The sequence below is a fragment of the Epinephelus fuscoguttatus genome, linkage group LG8 (assembly GCF_011397635.1).
Source record: "Epinephelus fuscoguttatus linkage group LG8, E.fuscoguttatus.final_Chr_v1".
Taxonomy (NCBI): Eukaryota; Metazoa; Chordata; class Actinopteri; order Perciformes; family Serranidae; genus Epinephelus; species Epinephelus fuscoguttatus.
The window spans coordinates 43,378,488-43,402,541 of record NC_064759.1 but is presented as its reverse complement, the minus strand read 5'-3'; the positions used below and the strand labels follow the sequence as shown (position 1 = coordinate 43,402,541).

General features: G+C 39.6%; 1 protein-coding gene across 1 annotated transcript in view; it reads right to left on the bottom strand.

The window, feature by feature from the left end:
• abhd5a (abhydrolase domain containing 5a) overlaps nt 1-24,054 on the bottom strand; it is a 53,145-nt gene that overhangs the window by 24,752 nt on the left and 4,339 nt on the right. Inside the window, exons 2-4 of the mRNA XM_049583198.1 lie at nt 23,808-23,888; nt 10,503-10,588; nt 9,036-9,411 (exon numbers count right to left, since the gene is read on the bottom strand). Of these exons, the coding sequence (XP_049439155.1) occupies nt 9,036-9,411; nt 10,503-10,588; nt 23,808-23,888 (543 nt within the window). The remainder of the gene's footprint in view (nt 1-9,035; nt 9,412-10,502; nt 10,589-23,807; nt 23,889-24,054) is intronic.

Genomic DNA, 24,054 nt, shown 5'->3' with positions numbered 1-24,054 from the left:
CCCTGCTATATCAAGATTTCCAAAATCCTCCAACCCCTATATTGATACAGTAATTTTGATTATAGTTATTTTAATTATTAATCAGTATTCCAAAATTAATAGTTTAGTGTATTTTATTAGTCTGATGTAATTGATTGGATAATATTTTATCCTTTTTCAAAAGTGGTGCCCCACAAGGTGATTTAATGTACATTAAAATCATACTATTTGATATAATTACTAATTATTTATTTAAGAGTTCAGTAGAGGGTGAAGCCTATCAGAGGTAGAACTATTTGAAAATTGATTCATTCTTCAAGTTATTCTGTCTTCCCAGTGTAAGGATTCTTCTGTCTTTCTTTTAAAGCGAATAAAAAACTTTGGGTTGTGGATAGGGCAGGAATTCTACGAGGGCCTTGAGGGCCATGGCCCTCGTGCCCTTGAAAAAAAATATCTGCCCTAAGGCCACAGTGGCCTTGATGCTCTGCCCGCACTGCCCCAGGTGATTTTGCGGTTTTCTCCTCTGCCTCTTTCCTGTCAACATGGCTTTGACACACTGCATCTTTTGAGAAAAATAATGCGATGACAGTCTGGATTCTTATTGGGCAACATCAAATGAGACGATGCGTACATCACCAGTGGTGGGTTTGATTCGAGCCTGGCATGAACCGCTCGGACAGGCATTAATGACAGTTTGACACCAATCTATCACTGGCCAACCAAGAGACTTCATCAAACACCCGGGGCAGGGATCGGTACCGAGACCCGGTATTAAACAACCCAAGGTAAATGTAATCAACACCGTAATAACAGTAAGCTCCGCCATTATCGCCGTTACTTTTTAAAGTTTCGGTTTCATATATCTTCATAACTTCAAGATGACTCTACTTGACAACAACTACGCTTGTTACTGTGAGTAAGTGCAATAAAACCTCTGCCAGCCAAGCCAGTACTTTATCAATACATGTGATCAACATGTAGAAAGCCATATTTCAATCTGCTCTGTCCACAGTCTCTCATTCGCGCTCGCAAGGCTAACAGCAAAGTGTTAAAGACAAACTAAGATGAAAGCTGTCTGTATGTAGGCTAACACTTTATCTGAACATGTACCTGAGGCAGCCGACCTGCAGACAGTGAGTGTCCTCAGTAGAGGAGGGACAGAGAGCAGGATGAACAACTGATACTGATGTTTGTCTTCATGCTGAGATAACGTGACTTTCTTCACACAGTATTGTGATGTCAGGAGGAATATTTATATTCCAGTGAGATGTTACTGGGTTTTAAATAGTGACTTTGTTGTTGTAAACATGACTGTTGCTGCCATGGACTGTATAAAACTATATCCTGTGTAACTGACCTGTAAGGAAAATGCCAGGAGGTGAGGTGTGTGCAGGAGTGTGTGTGTGTGGAGGAGAAGGGAGAGGGAGATGCTGGTAGAGAAATAGTGTGTGTCATTAGATACTGTTAATGTCACTTATTATGCTTCTCTGCATTGACAGCTCTTTTTTAGTCTGTTTCTGCATCATGTTGAGGAGGGCCATGCCTGTAGCCTATATGTATAAATATATGTATGCAAAAAAAAAAAGAAAGGTGGATCGTCGCTGCTAAAAATGTGGCCCATCGACATGATCTGGTTTTGAAATGCGGCCCAGTTGAAATAGTAATTGAATAGCCCTGCTTTAGTTTGTTTGTTTGTTAGCTGTCTAACAACACATCAAAAATAATTGTAAGCCAGTCGTGTTCAGTGAATCAGTGTATCATGTACACTCAAAAAATATTTAAGATTGTTTGCTTATAAATACATAAACCTGGTTGTTCTATATTTAAAACACATTGGGTTTATTAGTGCTATTAAATAAATCACATTATTACTTATTATACTTATTATTACTTGAGCTTGTTTTATTTATTCATTTCACAGATAGTTATACATCCTTAGTCCTTAAATTAACTTCATTATGGACGTGGACTTAAAATCATTGTTTTATTGTATGGCCGTGCTGCCCTGGCTTTTGGCCTTTGTGCCCTCAAAAAATGACAACACGAAAGGCCAAGTGGCCTTGCCCCTAAAATGACTAAATTCCAGGCCTGAGTGTTGGGTCAGTCTGAAGACATGGGCAGTTTCAACCATTTCCTTAAATTTCATTGACCTTTTATGATAATTATCACAATATTCATTCTGTCTCATTAAATTCATTAAATGAACAACAATTCCTCAACAACTCCTAAACAGTGCATAATACTCTCACCTTAAACGGGCACTGTGTAGGAATTTCTCCTATCTAGTGTTGAGATCGTATATTGCATTCAAATGGATAGCGCGCTCTAGCGCCTCACTGTTTCAAACGCGTATTGCAACAACGGTAACTGCTGTGTACCAAAAAGCTATGATAACATTGATGAAACCATGTCAACCGATACTTCATGAAGTATTCATTCAGGCTCCTAGACAGACACGCGCTACGCGAGTTGACAAAACCCCTCCTCACCATGCTGGCTGTGCTTACAATGTAGGACTGTTGGGGCAGATGTAAATCGAAACAAACCAATCACGTCTTGTCTTTTGACAACTGACAAGTGGCTCAACCTCACACACCTCATCCCTCTCCTCGACCAGCACCGCTAACAGCACTAACAGCGCTAACAGCGCTAACAGTGGCTAACAGCTGTTAGCCGCTGTCAGCTGTGATTCTCCTTCAGCAGCTCTCTCCACCTGGGAAAGGCTACCCCAGTGTTGACCCTCGTTTTTTGAAATTGCCGGTCACGTTGCCTTTTTGCCTTTTTTCAAATGCAACGGCACTTGTGCCGCGAAAGGCGATTCCGTATTTCTGAAGTATGTCCCTGGACGTACCTATGTTTTCAAGATGGCGCACGTACATGATGAGACACTGGTCGCAATGCATATGTAAATGAGAATTTCGGAGCTTAGAGACCTACTTAGATACGCTGATGGAGGTAAATACACATGTGCTAGGACACACTTTTGACTGCAAAATTTGTTTGTCTCAAAGAACAACTGAAAATGTTACACATAGGCCCAATCCCAATTCCTATCTTAACCCTCAATCTTAACCCTCAGTCTCAAAAATCCACGCTCCCGCGAAGTGCTAGTGCTGTCCCAGTTCTCAGATTGTTGAGTTGAGGCTCAAGAATAAGGGCTGTATGGCCCTCAGTTTTAAGATTTTTCAGGACCACCCTTGGTAGTGAGTGCTATCCCAGAATCCTTTGCGTATCATCTGCCCAGCCCAGCTGAAGTTAGTGAGTGAGTTATCAATGTGAGTATTTTCCTCGTTAATAGTTGTTTTAAAATTATGATAACCATTGCATTATCTTAGTTTAACGTCATTTTATGGACTATAGACCTCTTTGTAGCGAAACACACATATTATTTTGGCTAGCTAATGAAGCCAGCAGGGGTGCTTGCCCCTGCACGTAACCCCGGTTCTCTGATAACGGAGTGATGCTGTCATTCAGTGATTTTTCTCAGTGGTAATACAGTTGTTAAGTTTTATATAATATAGTTGTTTTAATATACATGAAACGTTTGCACTGACATTTTTGTAAGATGACGGTGTCATCTCCTGTAGCTGTAGAGTCTGCAGCTGGTAACGTTACAGCTGCAGGTTAACGTTAGTGGTTACTGGTGACTTTTCGCTGAATAAGTTACGTCGGTTGTTCTGGTACAGGTTATTTGGTTGAATATCAACTTATAACCCAAAGAGTGAAACGTTTACATGGATGAAAGTCATCAGATAACACTTGTGTGATTGTGTAAACAGCCTCACCAGTTCTGCTGGATGTTGACGACAGTATTCATTGTGATAATACTTGCAATACTACATGAAACTAAACTAATAACTTAACGAATATCTGACAGGTAGCCCAAAAAAATAAAAAATAAAAGAAAGTAATGTTGTTATCTCTGTTCCATTTCAGGGCCACCAGACAAAACACAAGCACTGATTCATTTCAGGGCCACCAATGAAGACAAGTTTACAAAAAGCAAGCAGGCTCCAAAAAAACTATCGGAGTAAGTAATTTGTAACTTGTGAAACTGTTCATATTCATAACATAATCCTCGGTAATAACGGCAATTGTTCCCCTAGTGATCGAGCATTCTGTTTCAATATGAAATCAGCACAGCTGCAGATGGCAGCAGATTAGTGTTTGGTAACTGTACATTTGTTTTGGAGCTGCCCCTATACTGTCACTTTTTGGAAAGATTTTGTCGAGTATATTCGTTGCAACATTTATGTTCTATTTTCACGACTGTACAAAGATCTGCTGTTTGGATTTTATGATGTCAGCATTTTAAAACAAAAACAATTCTATATAATTAATCTATTTATTGGGTCCATTTCACAAAGCAGGTTTAGTGAAAACTCAGAGTCTGTTAACCCTGAAATGAGGGAAACTCTGAGTTTTCCGTTTCAAAAAGGGAGGTAACTCAAACCAGAGAAAGAGGGGTAACTCTAGTAGTCTAGTAGGAAGGGGGGTCCCCATGGTCACGGTGGATTTTTAAATGAAACCTATATTTTTGGAATCGTGAAGGTCTGTAGATAAATGAATTTCGAATTCCGTCAATTGGAATATATGGAAAAAATTAAAAATCAAATGTATCCACAACTTTTGAACCATATATTGTACAGAGACAAATAAACCATCTTTTTTGCATAAATTAAGCGTGAGAAATCAATTAAAATGGTTATTTTAATGATTTAAAATGTATGTCTATGCGTAATTGGCTTTTCTTTGCAAAATTTAGCAAAAAAAAAATATGAAAAAAGCCATAACCTATAGGAAATCTTCCCAATTTGTCGGTATTTAGTGAGAAACATCAGCTTTTTAATAGCTATGGAAAACTGTCCAGCACTCTAAGCTTTCATTTGATTGGTTACATGTTGCTGTAACTAAAAAAATAAAGTCTGGGAGACTGTTAGAGCTATGTATACTCCCAAATTTGTTATAGACAGGTCAAAATGAGGGATAACCATAACTCTTGAATCATACATCATTCATATATAAATGAACCAACTTTTTTAATGCAATTTTTTATTTTACAAATTGATTATGGTGTTCTCTTGATGACTGAAGTAGTTTTTATGTATTTAGTCCAAATAGTAGGGTGAATATGGGTAAATTGGGACACTTTATGAAAATTTACCTTCAACATAATTTCTAGTTATGAACCAAATGTCTTAGCCCATCATATCATACCATTCTAAATAGCTTGTGATCTCTACTATACTATGTAGAAGAAAAAAAACAAAGAAACATTAAACACCATATTCAACTCCCTCTGCAGTGAACCAAGATGGTAAGTAAAATGACATAGCGTTTTGAGGTGAAAGATGTTAGTGTTCTAGAAATAAGAAAACTGGTGGATAGTTTGTAATTGTGATATATTTTGTTAAGGGGTGTAATGGTGATTCATAATTTTCAAAAATCACATCCATGTGAATCTTACTCTTTTTTTAAAATGCCATTTTGTGCTGTCCCACTTTAACAATATGCTATTGTTAAAGTGGGACAGTGTGTTATTGGCAAACTGGGACAACCTTTCAAGTCAATATAAAGGTGGAAATAAGTTTCCTTTTTATTCATCCCTCATAAATGTAGTTATCTAGCTGGCTAGATATATCAACAAATTTACTTAAATTGCACAAATTAAGGTAGCTTGTAATGAAAATAATAATCGTGATGCTTATGCTAGCTAGCTAGCAAGCTCTTGCCCTGCCACCCCACACGTTTTGCATACTCCTGTCTAAATTGATCTAAAACAAAAACTATAGTAGCTAGAACATTCATTTTTGTGTGGGTGAAAGCTAAGACTTATGTCTTTTACATTATTATGTTGCACACTTAGAGTACCAGTGATGATATTAATGATGTTGCAAGTGTCCCAGTTCACCAATATATGGTGTCCCACTTTACCAATAGCGCCTGGAAATTTTGGTTGTGGGTCAGTGTGTATTTGGTGAAGGGTCATCCATCCTGTGTTTAATGTTTCTTTGTTTTTTTCTTCTACATAGTATAGTAGAGATCACAAGCTATTTAGAATGGTATGATATGATGGGCTAAGACATTTGGTTCATAACTAGAAATTATGTTGAAGGTAAATTTTGTCCCAAAAGTGTCCCAATTTACCCATATTCACCCTACTATTTGGACTAAATACATAAAAACTACTTCAGTCATCAAGAGAACACCATAATCAATTTGTAAAATAAAAAATTACATTAAAAAAGTTGTTTCATTTATATATGTATGATGTATGATTCAAGAGTTGTGGTTATCCCTCATTTTGACCTGTCTATCACAAATTTGGGAGTATACATAGCTCTAACAGTCTCCCAGACTTTATTTTTTTAGTTACAGCAACATGTAACCAATCAAATGAAAGCTTAGAGTGCTGGACAGTTTTCTATAGCTATTAAAAACCTGATGTTTCTCACCAAATACCGACAAATTGGGAAGATTTCCTATAGGTTATAGCTTTTTTCATATTTTTTTTTTGCTAAATTTTGCAAAGAAAAGCCAATTATGCATAGACATACATTTTAAATCATTAAAATAACCATTTTAATTGATTTCTCAGGCTTAATTTATGCAAAAAAGATGGTTTATTTGTCTCTGTACAATATATGGTTCAAAAGTTGTGGAAACATTTGATTTTTAATTTTTTCCATATATTCTGATTGACGGAATTCGAAATTCTGCCGGAATTCCGAGGAGTACCCTTTTTCGCGATGGGAACATCAAAATTCATTATCTACAGACCTTCACGATTCCAAAAATATAGGTTTCATTTAGAAATCCACCATGACCATGGGGACCCCCCCTTCCTACTAGACTATAGCCTGTTTCAGAGAGAGAGAGGTAACTTAAGCTCTCGGTCAGTTACCGTAGTAACAGACTCTATGAACCTAACCTGGTCGGGACCAGGTTTTCTCAATGAACCTCAAGTTTCTCTCTGTCTCCGCCCTCTTTCAGAGCCACACACTCCATTTGATTTCCTCATTCATTCAGTCAGCAGGCGAGTTTTGGCGTAGCCGTTCTGCCGTCTGTCATTTAAAAAAAAAAATCATTAAAAAAATCAGAGTCAGAATATTAGAAGTCCATTAGGCACAGTAGGTGGCGAATTTTTTCACTAACATGGCATGTCCTTTTGATAACGATCCCGTGGATGAAGGTGCAGAATTACTGCGCAGAGAATTAAATATTCGTCGGGAGATGGTTATCAGACTGCGCGTAGATGTTCTAGCATTTCCACACAATTATCTTTTTGAGCTGTACCGTTTCACGTCACAGTCCATCATCTACATACACAACCTAATCCGTCCTTACATTTGCAACATTACCAATCGTAATCATGCTCTCACATCCCAGCAGATATTGTGTGTTGCGCTGTGTTTCTTTGCAAATGGAAGTTTTTTGTACAATGTCAGAGATGCTGAGCCCTCGAGTAAGGCAACTGTATGCAGGGCGGTCAGAAAAGTGTGCTCGTTTTACGGGCATCTTTCTGTTGGCTGAGTAGAAGTCTGTGTTAGTTTAAATAGGCTTAATTATTTAACAGAACATGATATAGATGAGAAGACATTTATGTGTGTGAAAACAGCATTATGTTGGGGATAAAACAACTGCACAGTCAAACAGCCACTCAATATTTACTTTACAATGTAAAACATGATCAAAATGAGGTACCCCCATGAGATTATGCCGAGGTCTTACCTGTTTGAACAGTGTTTTTATATTTCATCCTTAACTGCTGCCAAGTGCGCTTCTCCCCCGCGGGATTGCACCTAAATGAAATAAATTAATAGGCTGCCATTCAAGCAGTTTTCCCCTGTAATATTATTGTGATTGCAAAGGACTACATTTAAACTTACGCATTCTCACACGCCGTCTCCCTCTCTTTTGCAGCTGCAGCGGTGTTGCACTTCTTTTTGAAAACGTGTTCAAACTCGCCGTATGAGTGCATTAAGATTTCTAATTCTAGTGGGGTGAAAAATGCAGCCCTCCCCGTCCCCATTGCCATGGTGACTCGTCGAATTGGGGCTCCATTGATGCTGGCTTTTTATAGTTGTGGTGCACGCGCTTAACTCCAGGTGAAACTACTCCGAGTTGATTAAACTGATTCAAATCAGCTGTTCTGGAACCGGAAACTCAGAGTTTCCTATCTCAGAGTAGATCAACTCAGAGTTCAGGATTAGACTCAGAGTTTGTTGAACCTGCTTTGTGAAACGGACCCCTGATCTTAGCGAAATTCCATATTCATAAGAGTAAATTTTGTAACAGAAAACCCTTGTTCAACATTTTTATGAATGAAATGCAGCAATACTTGGAAACCATTCAGCACTCCACAAACTCCAAAGCTATAAAGACTCTGAAAATATGTAAACAATTTAATGGTTTGAGCTGCTGAACTTTTTTATTTATTTATTTATTTGTTTATTTTATTTCTCTTTTTTTTCTCTTAACCCTGGCATATTTGTTCTGTTTGTACAAGAATTGAAATAAAGTGTTGGAAAAATCGTCGCATCTTTTTATTGACGACTACTGATGATGTGTATTTCTTCTTCTTTGAATTGACAGACTGGACAGAGTTTTGGCCCCCCACAGCCTTAAGACGTATTTGCCTTTGACGGGTGTCCCATTTTAAAGTCACAAGATAGGCCTTAACACTTGGTTTTGAGGGCTAGTGAGATTGAGGGTTGAGCTTGAGAATTAAGATTGAGGGTTAAGATAGGAATTGGGTCTGGGACCTAGTGCCTTAAAGATGAGTCTCTTAAAACAGCCTGGCTTAATCTCATACTTTCACCTCTCTAAGTTATTCCAAAGGTCTATTTTGCTGAATAAACTCCACTGTTGCTTTGCCATTGCTATTAAATCTATCACACCAAATGCAGCTCAGATCAACAAAATCAGTACCAAAGAATCAAAGATCTCTAACCCTAACCCTAAATTAAAAACAACACAACCCAACACATTACAAATGATAAACGAAATCTAAGTAACATAACATCCACATAACAATAAACGAGATCTTCACCCACCTGCCAGGATATTTAATGGAGTATGACACAGCCAGGTATCCTCCCAGGTTGTGCCCCAGCAGTATCATGGACTCCAGACCGACTTTAGCCCTCCATTGCTCTATAGACTCCACAAACTGGTCCTCTGCCTCCTGGGCATTTGTGGAGAACAGAGGCCTGCTGCTCCGTCCAAAGCCCAGCAGGTCCATGGCAAAGACAGGCCGATGCTGAGAGAGAGCATCCAGGTTCTGAGCCCAAAGGCCCACACCACCTCCAAACCCATGGAGCAGAACCATGGGGGATTTGTGCTTGACATGGTCCCTATTAAAGGTCAGGGTCCACAGCAGGTTACTGTTGGAGATGGGGACATACTGTTTGAAGAACGTGCTGTTCACACCTGAAAAGAAAAAAAGAGAAGTGCAAGGAAGTATACTAAAAAAGAACATAAAAAATGGTGTGATAATTTCTTTTAATTGAAAGGGAAAAACAGAAATTGGTCATTCAGTACGTTTACATGGACAGTTTAATTCCACTTTCATTTGGAATGAAAGGCCATTCCGATTAAAAGTGGTCATGTAAACGGTCATTCCGATTGAAATTAAATCCAATTAAAGGGGGTGGTTTATTGCGTTTGTCATTCCGAATGAAAGAATTTTGTGTGCATGTAAATGCTCATTCCTCTTTAAGTTCATTCCGGTCTTTCTGCGCATGCTCGTTTCCTTGCCCTTCTGGCGCGATGACATATACAGTATAGCGTGCATAGCAACGGGCTGAGATAGAGCAGTCGGACTCGTTGCGCTCACCGGTTTCCATACGCCAAAGCACGGTCTTCTATCTCCCTTCTTCGATCTTCTGCCTCCCTTCTCCTTCTCAACAGATGAAGCATTAGCAGAACAAGGTTGTTGTCGTACTGCTGCTTCAAGAATATAAGCAAAACAAGCCAGAAAAAGGCACTAAGAATGGCGTCGTCAAGCATCTTGTTATCTGGAGAGAAGACTACAGTGTACGGTAAACACGTAACATCCGCCCCGCCCCTGTCCAATCAGAAACCTTCCCTGCCCCAAATCTTGCGCAGACCCGAATAAAGGCGATTAAACTGATCTCCAGTGTCATTCGGAATGAATATTTCTCATGTAAACTACCTGGAAAAACTTCAATTCCCAATGATTTCATTCAGATTTATTTCATTCTAAATGAGAAGCCATCATGCAACCATACCCAATGATACAGTTGTACTACCTCACTCTTATGTAATGTCATTTGTGTTTTATTGTTGGTTGGTCGATTTGACCAATTGCTCTTTGGCATCATGTTTGAGCATGATGCTTTAAGAACCAAGTGCCAAGACCACGTCTCTGTGTCACAATTCAGTAGATGTCTTCACACTGTACAAAACTAGCAGTAAATTAAGTTGTATCATACAATAATTACGATTTTCATTCATAAAGCTCCCACATTATGACAGTCTAAAAAGAAGCTGATCCTTACATCGAAGCATCATGTCCTCTGCAGTCTGTAGCATGATCTGAGAGGTGGGACACCATGATGGCAACCAGCTGAGGATCCAGCACTGCCTGCACAGACGGAGTGATATGAAATACAGAAGGGAAATGGTGTCACTGCAGTGTGGGACTATACTTTAAGGTATGTTAGCAAAACAGCCTGTCACAGGTTACCGTGTGATGATTAGAGAAGAAAAGGCAGAGCATTAAGGTCCAGGTGGAGAAAAAAAATTGCAAAAAGATAAGGAAATCACCTGTTGATTTACATATATAGATCCCTTCACGTTTATTCGAAACAATACAGCATTGTAAACAGTCTTGTGATTTAGAGAGTAACCAAACCGCCCAACCAGTTCTTTAAGCTGTCACTAATGTAAACGGTTATTTAGTAGTGCTGTTCATGGATTCAGGTCCTGACATTTTAGTGCAAAGTATTTGAATTCTACATCCATTTATCCATCCATCCATTCATCCATGCATTCATCCATGCATTTGTCAACTGCTTATCTGAAGCTGGGTCGCAGGGGCAGCAGGCTGAGCCAAGTACTTCAGACGTCCCTCACCCCAGAAATGCTTTCAAGCTCCCCCTGTGGGATCTGGCGGTGTTCCCAGGCCAGATGAGATATAAAATCCCTCCAGTGGGTCTGCCCCGGGACCTTCCAGCAGTTGGACATGCCTGGAACACCTTTCACAGGCACCTAGGAGGCATCCTGATCAGATGCCCAAACCACAAGTGGCCTCTTTTGACGTGAAAGACCAGCAGCTATACGATGAGCTTTCTCCGGTGTTCAAAGCACCTTGGCTTCCCCTGTCTCTAAGGCTGAGCCCAGCCACCTTTCACAGGAAACTCAATTCGGCCACTTGTATCTGCGATTTCTTTCTTTCGGTCACTACCCAAAGCCATAGGTGAGGGTTGGGACATAGATGCACCAGTAAATCAAAAGCTTTGCCTTTTGACCCGGCTCTCTCTTCACCACAACAGTCCAGTGCAGCACCCACATCACTGCAGACGCACCACCAAATCGCCGATCCACCTACCCTCCCTCGTGAACAAGACCCCGAGATACTTCTACATATTGTGTTATGAATGTGCATAGTAACTGCTTCCAACTAGTTGAAACCCTATTAGTGCAATTAAGTTTTGCTGTTGGTTGATCTGGTGGCAGGTGCCTTATATGTTGGCAGCTTTTGTGACCAACCACTGGGGGGTGGTTAGGCGGGGTCGGGCTCCTCTCCTCTGCAGCACAAAGGATTAACTGGGTAAGTCAAAAGGTTGTTGTTTTTTTTTTTTTTTGAAACTTTTTATTGAAATATTTCATTAATTTTACAAAACAATTAAAAACAATTCCTGACATAGGACCTCACACAACAAAACAACAACCTCATATATGTGTATATATATATATATATATATATATATATATATATATATACACATATACATACATATGTATATATGTGTATATATATATATATGTATTTATGTATATACATACATAAACAAAACACAAAACAAACAAACTACAAAAAAAAAGGGGGGGGGGGGGGGGGCAAACAGGTATAGGAGCATCAAGTCCATCATGCACAGAGAAACTCAAAAACACACCATCCCTGATCCTCCACCCCAACAACCCCTTCCCACATCCACCCAACCCACTTCATCAAACGTTCAGGTATTGTGAGACATGAGTCCATCTCCTCTCAAAAGTGTCCATAGTCGTCTGCAGAATTGCAGTCATTTTTTCCATCATGTAAACACTCTTCAGTCTCTGCCTCCACTGAGATACATTTGGTGGTTTTGCAGTCTTCCAGTTCACTGCAGTCATTTTCTTTGCAATCAATAAAAGAATTCTAAGAATATATCGCTGATCTGCATTATATTGATCTTTAGATATGGCACCTAACAAAAACAATAATGGTGGAAATATGGCTGCAGAGTGAGTAAGCTGTTCTGAGCTGGTGTCTGCTTGCCTTTTCTTCCTGAACTTGTGGCATTTCATGGCTTCCTACTCACATCATTTCTAAATAATCATCTCCACCCGGATTAAACAACTGGAAAAGCTCCTACCTCCTAACTCCTACCTTATGGATAAAGTTGACGATCTTGAGAACAGGACAAGGTCTGCCAACCTCCGCTTTGTCAGAGTACCTGAATCCTCCGAAGGCTACGACATACACCGGTTCACGGCCCGCTCGATCCCTCAACTCCTGGGCCAGGAGAACTTCCCCTTGCCAAACTTCAGCACTTTTAGGATAAGGTAAAGATTCTTCGACTCGCCCGTGAAAATAAAGAGCTGATATTCAATGGGAACCATATCTTCATTTACCCCGACTACAGTGCAGACCTGACGAGGAGGCGCTGGTCCTTCAACCCACTGAAACGCAGGCTCCGGGAGCTTAAATTAAATTATTCCCTCCGATATCCCTGCACTTTGTGTGTGTGGGTCGATGGCAATGAACAAAAATTCAGCGATCACAAAGACGCTGAAACCGCTTTCATGCCACCTATGAAGTCCTCCATGAACTCTTCAACTTAACGTTAAACTTCTGCTGATACTGATGGCTGTCTGCTTTCTGCCATGGAGTTGGTGAAACCGTCCTGCTATAACTCCAAGTCGACACTCTTTGGCTTTACGGTCAGTGACTTTTGAAGTTGTTCAGTGATACTGCCTTCTGTTGTCGTTGTTTTTTCTGGGGGTTTTTTTTTACTGCTGTGATTGTATTGTTTATATTCAGTACAGATGATTTTTCTTTCACTTCTTATTAAAACTGTTATTGCACTGCAAGTTTTCTGTTGAGTCTTGTTATCCAGGCATCATAGTTATTTATAAGCAGCAGCCTACTTTACTTCATAAGGCTCTGGCTTTTTGTTGCTTTAATTTTGAGTTCTCTAAGCTACATTTATAAAACTTTCCAATGAAGCAGATCAGCACTTCTGATTGATTGTGGTTTTGGCTTATTATCCAAAACCTATGGGCCCATGTGGTCCTGGGTCAATTGTTTGGCCATTTTGTTCTTTTTTGTTTCTGTCTGTGTGTGTGCTTGTTTTGTGTCTGACCAACTTGTCCTGTCTGTGTCTAGTTACTGTATGTGCTTTTGTGTGTGTGCTTTCATGTTTGTGTGGTCTCTTCATCTGTTATTTGCAGTTCTCCCACTCCCTGTCACCTTTTCCCCTCAACTTTTTTGTTTTTGTTTTTCTTGACCTGTTGTTTTCATTGTTTCCACTGGCATAATTGAACCAGTTAAAGGTTTAAAAGTTATTCATCTCAATATTAGAAACCTCGCTTCTAAAATTGATTCCCTCAGACCCTGGTTACTCCTTACAAACCTAATATCACCACAATATCTGAAACATGGTTAGATAGCAACATTGGTAATGATGAAATTAAAATTGACAATTTAGTTTTGTATAGAGCTGACAGAGCTTCTAGAGGAGGTGGGGTGGCCACATATGTTGCTGCAAATCTTGTTGCTGAGCGTGTTACTCCTACCGTAGAACCACTTAATTTTGAATGTATTTTTATTAAAATTAGTCTCCATGAAAACAAACATTTAACCATTGGTAGCATTTATAGGCCTCCATCTGCTCCAAGTGACTCTACAATGTGCATTTTGTCCACTATTACTTCTCTCAAGAAACACAATGAAATGATAATCCTAGGTGACTTCAGCATTAATTAGCTTGATCGTTCCTCTTCCAATCATCGAAACTTATTTAGCAGTGTAAATCTAACTCGGTTAATTAACGAACCAACCAGAGTTGATATTCGTTCTTCCTCTCTGTTAGACTGGATACTTGTTACCAATCCAGAAAGAATAATCAAATCGGGTGTTATGGCTGACTGTTTAAATGACCATTCTATTATATTTTGTGTTTGGAAAATTAAAATCCCTAGCTCTCCACCTAAATACATTAGATTTAGACAATGCAAGAATATTAATGTTGACAATTTTATCCAAGATATAATTGCTATTAATTGGGACAGATTTCAGTAATTCCTTTTGTTGAAGATGTTTGGAATTTCTTTCATTCTGAATTATTAAATGTCATTGATAAATAGGGTTGGGTACTGTTCATAACTGAACCGATATGGTACCAGTACCGGTATCTGGAATTCAGTACCGGTACCAAACCGTACCTTTTTTTTGGTACTTTTAAAGTCTAAACTTCTCAGTTTCAACATTTTATTGAGAACATTTAGGAACAGTGCTGCACGTTAACTTTTGTCTGCACTTTTTTTTTTGTCGCCATTGTTGCTGAGTCTGAGGTGCGAGTCATGCGCTCTCACTCCACCTCCACCTCAGGTACCGAAATCTGGCACTGATTCATTTTAAGTGAATCGGTACTCGGTAGTACCAACATGAATCGGTACCAAGTACAAAAACTACCGAGTTTCGGTACCCAACCCTATTGATAAACATGCCCCCATGAAAACAATCAGAGTTAAAGGCAGACACTTACCTTGGATCAGTTCTGAACTTGTTAGCCTATTCAAACAAAGGGATATAGCCTGGTCCAAATACCGCTCCTCCAAAGATCCTGTTGACTGGGAAACCTACAGATATCTGAGGAATTTGTGTAAAACTGAAACAAGGAATGGCAAATCTAACTACTACAAAGACAGTCTTTCTCATAATTTTCATAATTCTAGACAGTTTTGGAATCAATTGAATCTTATTCTCAATAAAACTAACAAAAGTCCCATAAACCAGATACATCTTAACAATCAAATTATTTCTGATTCACTACTCATTTCTCAGGCTTTTAATCAACATTTCTCATCCATCTGTGGTTCCTAATTCAACAACTCATATAACACAGCTTGTTCCCTTAACCCCATTTTTTCCAATAGGTCTTTTTCCTTTAGAAAAATTCTGCCCATTGATGTTTTTCATGCCATTCGTGAGCTAAAACACAGCTGCAGCTCTGGCCCTGATGGTTTAGATACCAAATTTCTTAAAATTGCTGCTGATGTATTAATGTATCCCCTTGCAGACCAATTAAATCTGAGCCAGAGTTACTCCCCTTTTCAAAGCTGGAGATCCAACTGACGTGAATAACTACTGCTGAATTTCTATTATTTGTTCCACTGCCAAAATTTTTGAGAAACTTATCTTTATTCAATTATCGCAGTACCTAAACTTGTTCAATATTCTTTCTCATTCCAATCAGGTTTTAGATCTAAGCATTCCACCACTACAGCTCTTTTAAAATTCACCAATGATGTGTTCTCCTCCTTTGACAAAGGCCAAGTCACCAGTGCAATCTTTATTGATCTTTCCAAAGCATTTGATATGGTCGACCACTACTTCCTCCTTGACAAGCTATATTCTATTGGTTTCTCACAACATGCTCTCTTTTGGTTTAATTCATATCTTCATAACAGATGTCAATGTGTTGCTATTCAGGGTTCTCAGTCTGATTATTTGATTGTTGAAAAGGGTGTTCCGCAAGGTTCTACCTTAGGACCACTTCTTTTTTCCATTTTTATTAATGATTTACCACGTTCACCATGTTCTCATTGTTCTGTTCATCTTTATGCTGATGATACTGTCATTTATACATCTAACACTGATATATCACAAATTCAGAATACTCTACAATCAGACTTCAGCTTGGTCCAAAAATGGTTTAACAACAAACCTGTACTAAACATGAAGAAGTCTTGCAGCATGTTATTTCGCACACGTTACAATCACTCATATCTTCACAACTTGCAAATTAATTTTGATGATGGCTCACCTCTTGAGACTGTAAACTCCTTCAAATATCTCGGACTTTGGCTTGACCTGGAACTCTTTTTCAAGCCTCATATTGATTCTGTTGTTAAGAGAACTTATGGATGTCTCAGCCAACTATATCGCTCTATCAAGTGCTTTACTTTTCATGTTAGAAAAAGAATTATCTCTCGACTCATTCTGCCTATCACTGACTATGCTGACATTGTTCACCAGAACACATTTGACAGTTACCTCAAGCCCCTTAATACTGTTTATTATTCCCTATGTAGATTTATTTTGAAATGTCCATACAGAACTCATCACTGCTTCATGTACGAATCACTTAATTGGTTGCAGCTCAAATCTAGAAGACAATTTCACTGGGTTTTGTTCATCTTTAATTGTATTCACTCTAATTGTCCCTCTTATTTAAGACAGTTTCTTGTTCCATATAATTCTTCTTATCCACTCAGACATATGCAACATCCCTTCTTTTTTGTACCCAGAGTTCTCAAAGAGATTGGTCACAGGTCTTTCCAATATAAAGCTCCATCTGACTGGAATAATCTTCCTCCTTATTTGAGATCCATTACCTCCTTTCACTGCTTTAGGTCATCTTTATTTTATTTTCTTAAAACAACCTGCTCATGTTTCTAATTTACGTATAATTTATGTACAATATTCAGTTCATTGTATTCAATTTCTTTTGTATTATCATTTGAGGACTGGGGTGTGGATGGGAGAGGGTGAGCAAGCATCTGGTTTTATCCAATTGTAGTTTGTTTTTTTCTGTTTTTTTGTGTACTGTTTGTTTTGTAATATTGTTTTGATGTATGTATGTATGTACGTGTTACTTATGTACTTAGGACCCCCTTGAAAATGAGATGCTACATCTCAAGGGGCTATACTTCAATAAATTCAATTCAACACTGTTTCTAATGGGACATCCACCTTCAAAATATTATCAATTTCTTTTTTAGCATTCTCCCAGAATCCTTGAATAACATAATAATATGCATGGTGTCACCTATTTTTCCACAATTTCGCCAACATAGTGCCGCAGTGGGATCTTTTACAAATGAGGAAATTATAAAAGGAGTATTAAAATATCTAACCTTTATTTTCCAGTCAAATTCTTTCCACAATTGAGTATTTATTCCCTTATGGCAACTTGCCCATATGTCCACCCATTTAGTATCTTCAATTATAACATTTAATTCTAATTCCCATTTTTCCTTAATGTAATCTGTATTTTATGAAATGTCAGTTGTCAACCTTTTGTATAAGGTGTGTGTTTTTATGATGGTAGATGTTTCTCCACAACACTAATAAAGTATTCTTCTATTTCATTGGATTTTTTGCTGACCATCTCCCTTTCTTTATGACTTGTGACATTAGCCCCTTTTCCACCGCAGGAACTTTTATCAATTACCCGGAATTTTGAAAAAACTCCACGCGTGTCCACCGAAATTACCTGGGTAAAAAAACTTTCCCTCAACCCCAAATTTACCCTGGAAATAGTACCTAGTAGGGGGGTAGGACTTCTCAGATTACCCGGAATTCTTGAGGGGCAGGGCTGCCGAGGAACGTTGATCGGTGGAGCACACGCTGCAGCGTTCCACACTTCCTGGTATTGGCAGCCCCTGAAAACTTTATTTCATTTCTACAAGCTCCACTTCGTTTCTGTTTTGATTAAGGACGGGTACCGAAACCCGGTACTAAATTAGCCCCGGAGCTAAATTATTAAAGACCATAGTATTGATCGGCACTAACGGTATCGGTTCTTTTGTGCCAGCACTGAACTCCTCCACACACACACACACACACACACACACACACACACACACACACACACACACACACCAATGCAACACGGTAACCGGTGAACAGCTGAGCGGCCGCAGTGGAAACAAAGTGAAGATAACTTGAAAATGACTGGAGTTGATGGCAGCTACACTTGTTACTGTAAGTGACATTAACCCTTAGTGAGTAAGAAGCCAATCATTTATCAATACATGTGCTCAGCAAGCATGAACATGTAAACATGTAGATAGTGATATTCAATATGCTCCGTCCACAGTCTCTCATCCACCGAAACTAAGTCTTACACAAGGACAGCACGCTAGTTTGGCTGATAATCAATTGTTAGTTATAAGCTCAAATGATAGCTGTCTGTATGTAGACTAACTTAGTTTGACACTTAACGTAAAATACTTTTAAACAAACAGCCCTAACTCTCTACCAGCACATAGACAGCCAAGCTGGCAGAGTAATTAAATTCAAATGAATTTTCCGGAACTTTGAGGTGCTGTGGAAACGTAAACCACACAGATTACCAGGAATTATTTTACCCAGGTAAACAAATTCCTGGTAATATAAGTTCCTGGAAATGTTGGTGGAAAAGGGGCTATAATCTTTAATCTGGAGGTACTCATACCAATCCTCTGATGGAAGGTTAAATTGTTCTTGAAGCTGAGAGAAAAATTTAAATTCTGTTACTTTGAAAAGCTGGTTAATTGTAAGAAGACCTTTGTCTGCCCACCGTCTAAACCCACTATCCCACAAGGAGGGTGGGAATTCTATGTTTCCCACTATCATCATAGTCCTTGAAATTGACTCCGTTCCCTTGAGCATTTATTTAACTGTTGTCCAAACTTTTAAAGTATGTTTTATCTATTCATTCTCTATTTTGATTTTATTTATTGACTTAGTATTAATAAAAGGTAATACTGACAAAGAAACACCTCTAGCTGAGCTCTGCTCTATCTGGGTCCATATTGCCTCTCGGTCGTTCTCAATCACTACTGCATTTATTTGGGCAGCCCAATAATAACTTTTAAAGTTCGGCAAGTTCTTCTTTTGCCAAATAAATGTAGAGACTAGTTTGTCTAAAATATTTAAAGTGGATACAGGTACTCTAACAGGTAAGGATTGAAACAGAAAAAGAAGTCTAGGTAGTAGGTTCATTTTTACTGTCTCAACTCTACCAAATAAAGCGAGGGGAAGGACTTCCCATCGTGCCACGTCACTTTTTATTTGTTTAATTAATTTATTGTAGTTGGCCTCAAATAATTGATTGGGATTGGGTGTAATCATAATTCCAAGATACTTAAATCCTTGCTTAGACCAGTGGAAGGAGACATTTTCATCTAATTGTAAGGGCCATGTCCCATAGATCATCATGGCATCTGATTTATTTTCATTAATTTTATATCCAGACACTGATCCATATTCATGCAGGCATTTCATAAGTGCGGGGACTGGTGTTTGTTGTTTTTAAATTTGGCAATACTTTCTTTAATTTCACACTCTGTAATGGGTTTTATTAGGGTTGCTGCTTCCTCATTCGACAGCTTGTTCATTTAAGGGTTCTTAAAAAATTCCTTAAATTCCAGTTTTTCAGCCTTATATAACTGTTTATAAAATGATTCAAATGAGTCTGATATTTTGGCAGGATGGTTCTCAACATGGTTGGTTTCAGGATTTCTAATCTTAGGGACTGCACGGTTAGATTGGGCTTTTTGAAGTTGAAAGGCCAGCAACCTGCTGGCTTTATTACCCATTTCATAATATTTTCTATTAATATACCTAAAGGCTCCCTCTACCTTGTATGTCAGAACCTCATCTAATTGTTGTCCCATTTCCTTTAATTTTTTAAGTGCATATTCCTTTCCATGTTGTTTGTGTTCCCTTGTTAATTTTTTTATTTCAGTTTCCAATTCTTGTTGTGGGCGGCACGGTGGTGTGGTAGTTAGCACTCTCGCCTCACAGCAAGAGGGTTGCTGGTTCGATCCCGGGCGTGGGAGCCATTCTGTGCGGAGTTTGCATGTTCTCCCCGTGTCAGCGTGGGTTCTCTCAGGGCACTCCGGCTTCCTCCCACAGTCCAAAGACATGCAGATTGGGGACTAGGTTAAGTGATAACTCTAAATTGTCCGTAGGTGTGAATGTGAGCGTGAATGGTTGTTTGTCTCTATGTGTCAGCCCTGCGATAGTCTGGCGACCTGTCCAGGGCGTACCCTGCCTCTCGCCCGATGTCAGCTGGGATAGACTCCAGCCCCCCCCCCGACCCTCAAGAGGATGAAGCGGTTAGAAGATGAATGAATGAATGAATGCATTTTTGTTGTTTTGCAAGCCTTTGTTTCTTTATTCTGGATCCTATGGAAATAATCTTTCCTCTTACCGTGGCCTTACTGGCATCCCAGAAAACCGAGGGAGGGACAATACCATTATCATTTATAGCAAAATACTCAGATAGAGCTCCTCCTATTTCTTGCTTAATATTTGTGTTTGTTAATAATGAGACATTAAGTCTCCAGTACCTGAAGTGATTGTCAAACCCTAAGTGAATTTTCATAGTAACTGGACCATGGTCTGAGATCATGATTGGCTCTTTCTTTTATTCTATATAATTCATTTTTTGATATACAAAAAAGGTCAATCCTCAAATAACTTAACTGTGTACTTGGGACATGAAAGTGAAGTCTCTTTCATTAGGGTGGAAGTGCTGCCATACATCCGCTAGCCCAAGCTCTTTCATCATATTTGATAACCCCTTAGACATTTTAGACTGAGACTTTGTTATTGTAGGTAGCCTGTCCAATTTTGAGTTTAATGTGCAGTTACAGTCGCTCCCCCATTAGTATAATTCCTTCACTGTTATCTGCCAGTAGAGCTGCAACTTTTTTAAAGAAATGTGGACAGTCTCCATTAGGGGCATAGGCATTCAATATGGTTATTTTTATTTCACCAATTGTGCCAATCTCCATAACATACTGGCCTTCATCATCCTGATGTAGGAGTAACACCTAGAATATTTGCACTCGTAATAAAGTTTGGGGCACCACCCTCCTAATGAGGGAAGCGACTTATCAAATTGATAACTCTGTAAACCAATTATTAATTCGTCAGCATGCTTATCAATAATGAATCAATCTCAAAATCTGGGTTATGAATTCTCCATACAATGGAGTTCCTGCTCAAAAGAGATATACACAGACAACGACTTGGCGATAAATGAAGATTTATTTATGCTAAATATGTAACAACTGAGTAAATGAATGAGGATGATATGAAATAACACAAAATCAACAGTAAGTATAAATGGATTAAAACAAAAAGTAACACTTGTGAAAGTTATTTAGTTTGGCGATAGTGAGAGAGTATGTGACTATAGATAAATTGGGAATGCAGGGATGTGCAAAACCATTTACAGAAGGAAACCTAAATTGAGATCAAGATAATTAAGTCTTCTATTCGACATCAACTCTTACCACTGCACAGTGGCTATATCAGGTGAAGGAAATTCTTTGCCTCCTTTCTTAGCAGCAAATCAGGCGGACGTTTCTCCTGAGGTCACCGGACTATCGCTTTGTGACTCCCGGCTTCACTTTACTGCCTTCCAGCAGGGTGATACAAACTGGAATGCAGCGGTGAGGAACGGTGGAGCCTGGTGACGGTGTCCTTTAGGTGGTCCTCACACGTCGGTGATATTAGGCTGCAGGTTGGTTTGGCAAAAGAGTCCCTGTGACAAGTGGTTGGCAGCTGCTGAACCTGATGAATCTTTGGGGGGAGTTGTAGGTCGAAAAGTTTATCTGGCTACTTGCTTATAATAAAGTTGAAAACAATCTCGTCGGCCGTTTTATATTATTGTCAAAGTTATTATCTTATGTTAACTTTTTACCTCTTCTTGGCATAAGGATGGCTGAAAGGAGCGTTTGTCAAGACTGGGGGGTGGGTGCTGGAAGGATTTAGCTCTGGAGATCGGTGGTGTAACGTTACCTGTGAATGCTGTACCCCAGTGCCCACAGAAGAGGAATACCTCTGTTACAAGGAATGGGACCAGTTGCAGCCTTAGCTAAATGGTAAACAACAAACATGGCACCACACCGGTAAGGTAAGACAACACGTTTACATGTCATTTTCTATATGTTCTCTGACATTTATCCTAACGATATGAGGCGGTCTTTGTGGAGAAAAAGCCTGTTTAGTGGACTAACTTTGCACTTGAAAGGATGTCCGTTCAATTAAGTTTTAACAGGTCTGACGCTACGGCTGTATCTAGGCTAACGGCTAACATGCTAACTATTATTTCTGTGTCACTAGTGACTTGAAACAAATTTAGGACGATAGGAGACGGGTTGAAATAAACCGAAATTTCCCTTTAATCTACCTCTGTGGTAAAGTCACTTCAGTCTTCCCTCAGCATGAGAGCCTTGAGATCAGCTGGCGTCAGTACTGCCTCCCTCTTTCTCCTCTCTTGGCTCCTCCATCCATCCTTCAGCTCCTCCTCGATGCGCTCCCTCTCCCCGCAACGCATGTCAATCCCCAGCTCCTCCAGCAGCGTAGTGGCACTTGCTAGTGTTACAAAGGTCTTCTCCACAGTGTTCAGCTTAATCCTCAATTGCGCTGGGTACAAGCACCTCGCCTGTATTTCTTTCTTTTTAAGCTGCTTGATAACTTCTTGGACTCTCATCCATTTCTGCTGTAAATCAGGGGAGTAATCCTGATCAAAGTAGATCAGCTTGCCTTGAAAGAGAACTGGCCCCTGGCTCCATGCTTGTTGTATGATCATGTCTTTTACCGCTGTGTCCAGGAATCTCACTATTATCGATCTCGGGGTGGCTGCTGAATCCTTAGGCTTGGCCACCAGTGAACGATGTGCCCGTTCAATCCTAATGTCCATATCTGGTGATAGTTTGAGTTCCTTCTGAAGTAGGTCTTTAACAAATCCCACTATACTGTATCTCTGCCCTCACTACCTTCTGGGATTTTAAAAATCCTAATGTTATTTCATCTGAGTCTGTTTTGAAGATCATCACATTTTGCCGAGAGGTCTATATCACGGTGCAGCAGGTACCTCAGTGCCCTATGGTGGCGCATCCTGGTGTCCTCGGCCATGCTGACTCTGTCCTCAAGATTTCCAATTCTCTCTCCATGTTCCACCGACTGATTCTTTATGTTGGAAACAGTTTGTCCAGACAGTTAAGGGCCATTTTGGTGTGGTTGTGCCCGTCCTGATTTTCTTTTCTGAGTTTCCTCAGCTCTTCCAGTATTGTTGAATCTGATTGACATGTGTTACTGCCAGCTGTGTTTAGGTTGGCTTGGCTCGGCATGTTCGGTTTGTTTTCTTCTTTGTTTCTCCTTTGTCCAGCTAAGGAACTCGTATTTCATAGATACTATTTTTATGTTTCAGCGTCCAAGCACTGTCTTTCTCACTCTTTTCTATAGTTTTGTCGAGCGGAGCTCAGTTACTATGCCGCATGCCTGCCCATGACGTCACAGGAAGTTCTCCAAAAGGCTGATTTATGGTTACAAAAATATGGAGGTGCACGTCAGACTACGGTATAGGCTACAGCATAGTGTGCGCCTCTACGCAGAGCCTACGCCAGATGTATAGTGTTGATTCCACTTTAGTCCCATTCCTAGCCCTGCCCATGTCAATACTTTTTTCATACTCTATTGTTTGAATTTCCAGGGTAGAGGCAAACCTCTGGGGTTTAGTTCTTTGAGTGTTACACCACAGGCCTGCCGGGTCTGCCTCAATATGTGGGTGGTCAAAGACTGAACTTACCTTATTGTGGAGTCCACATAGCCCCACAACGTGCTGAGCAGACTGTGAGCACCAACAACGGAAAGTATTCTCTGAATGACCCTGCAGCGAGGACAAAATGAAACAAAAAGCAAAGAATAGTGACTGATGAGAAAGTAGTTCCATCTCACACAGGCTCTGCACCATACTGGACTGACGGATAGGTAATAATCCCCTCAAACCACAAACACACATTCGCCCACTGAAACGTAGTCGGCCAATTGGGACC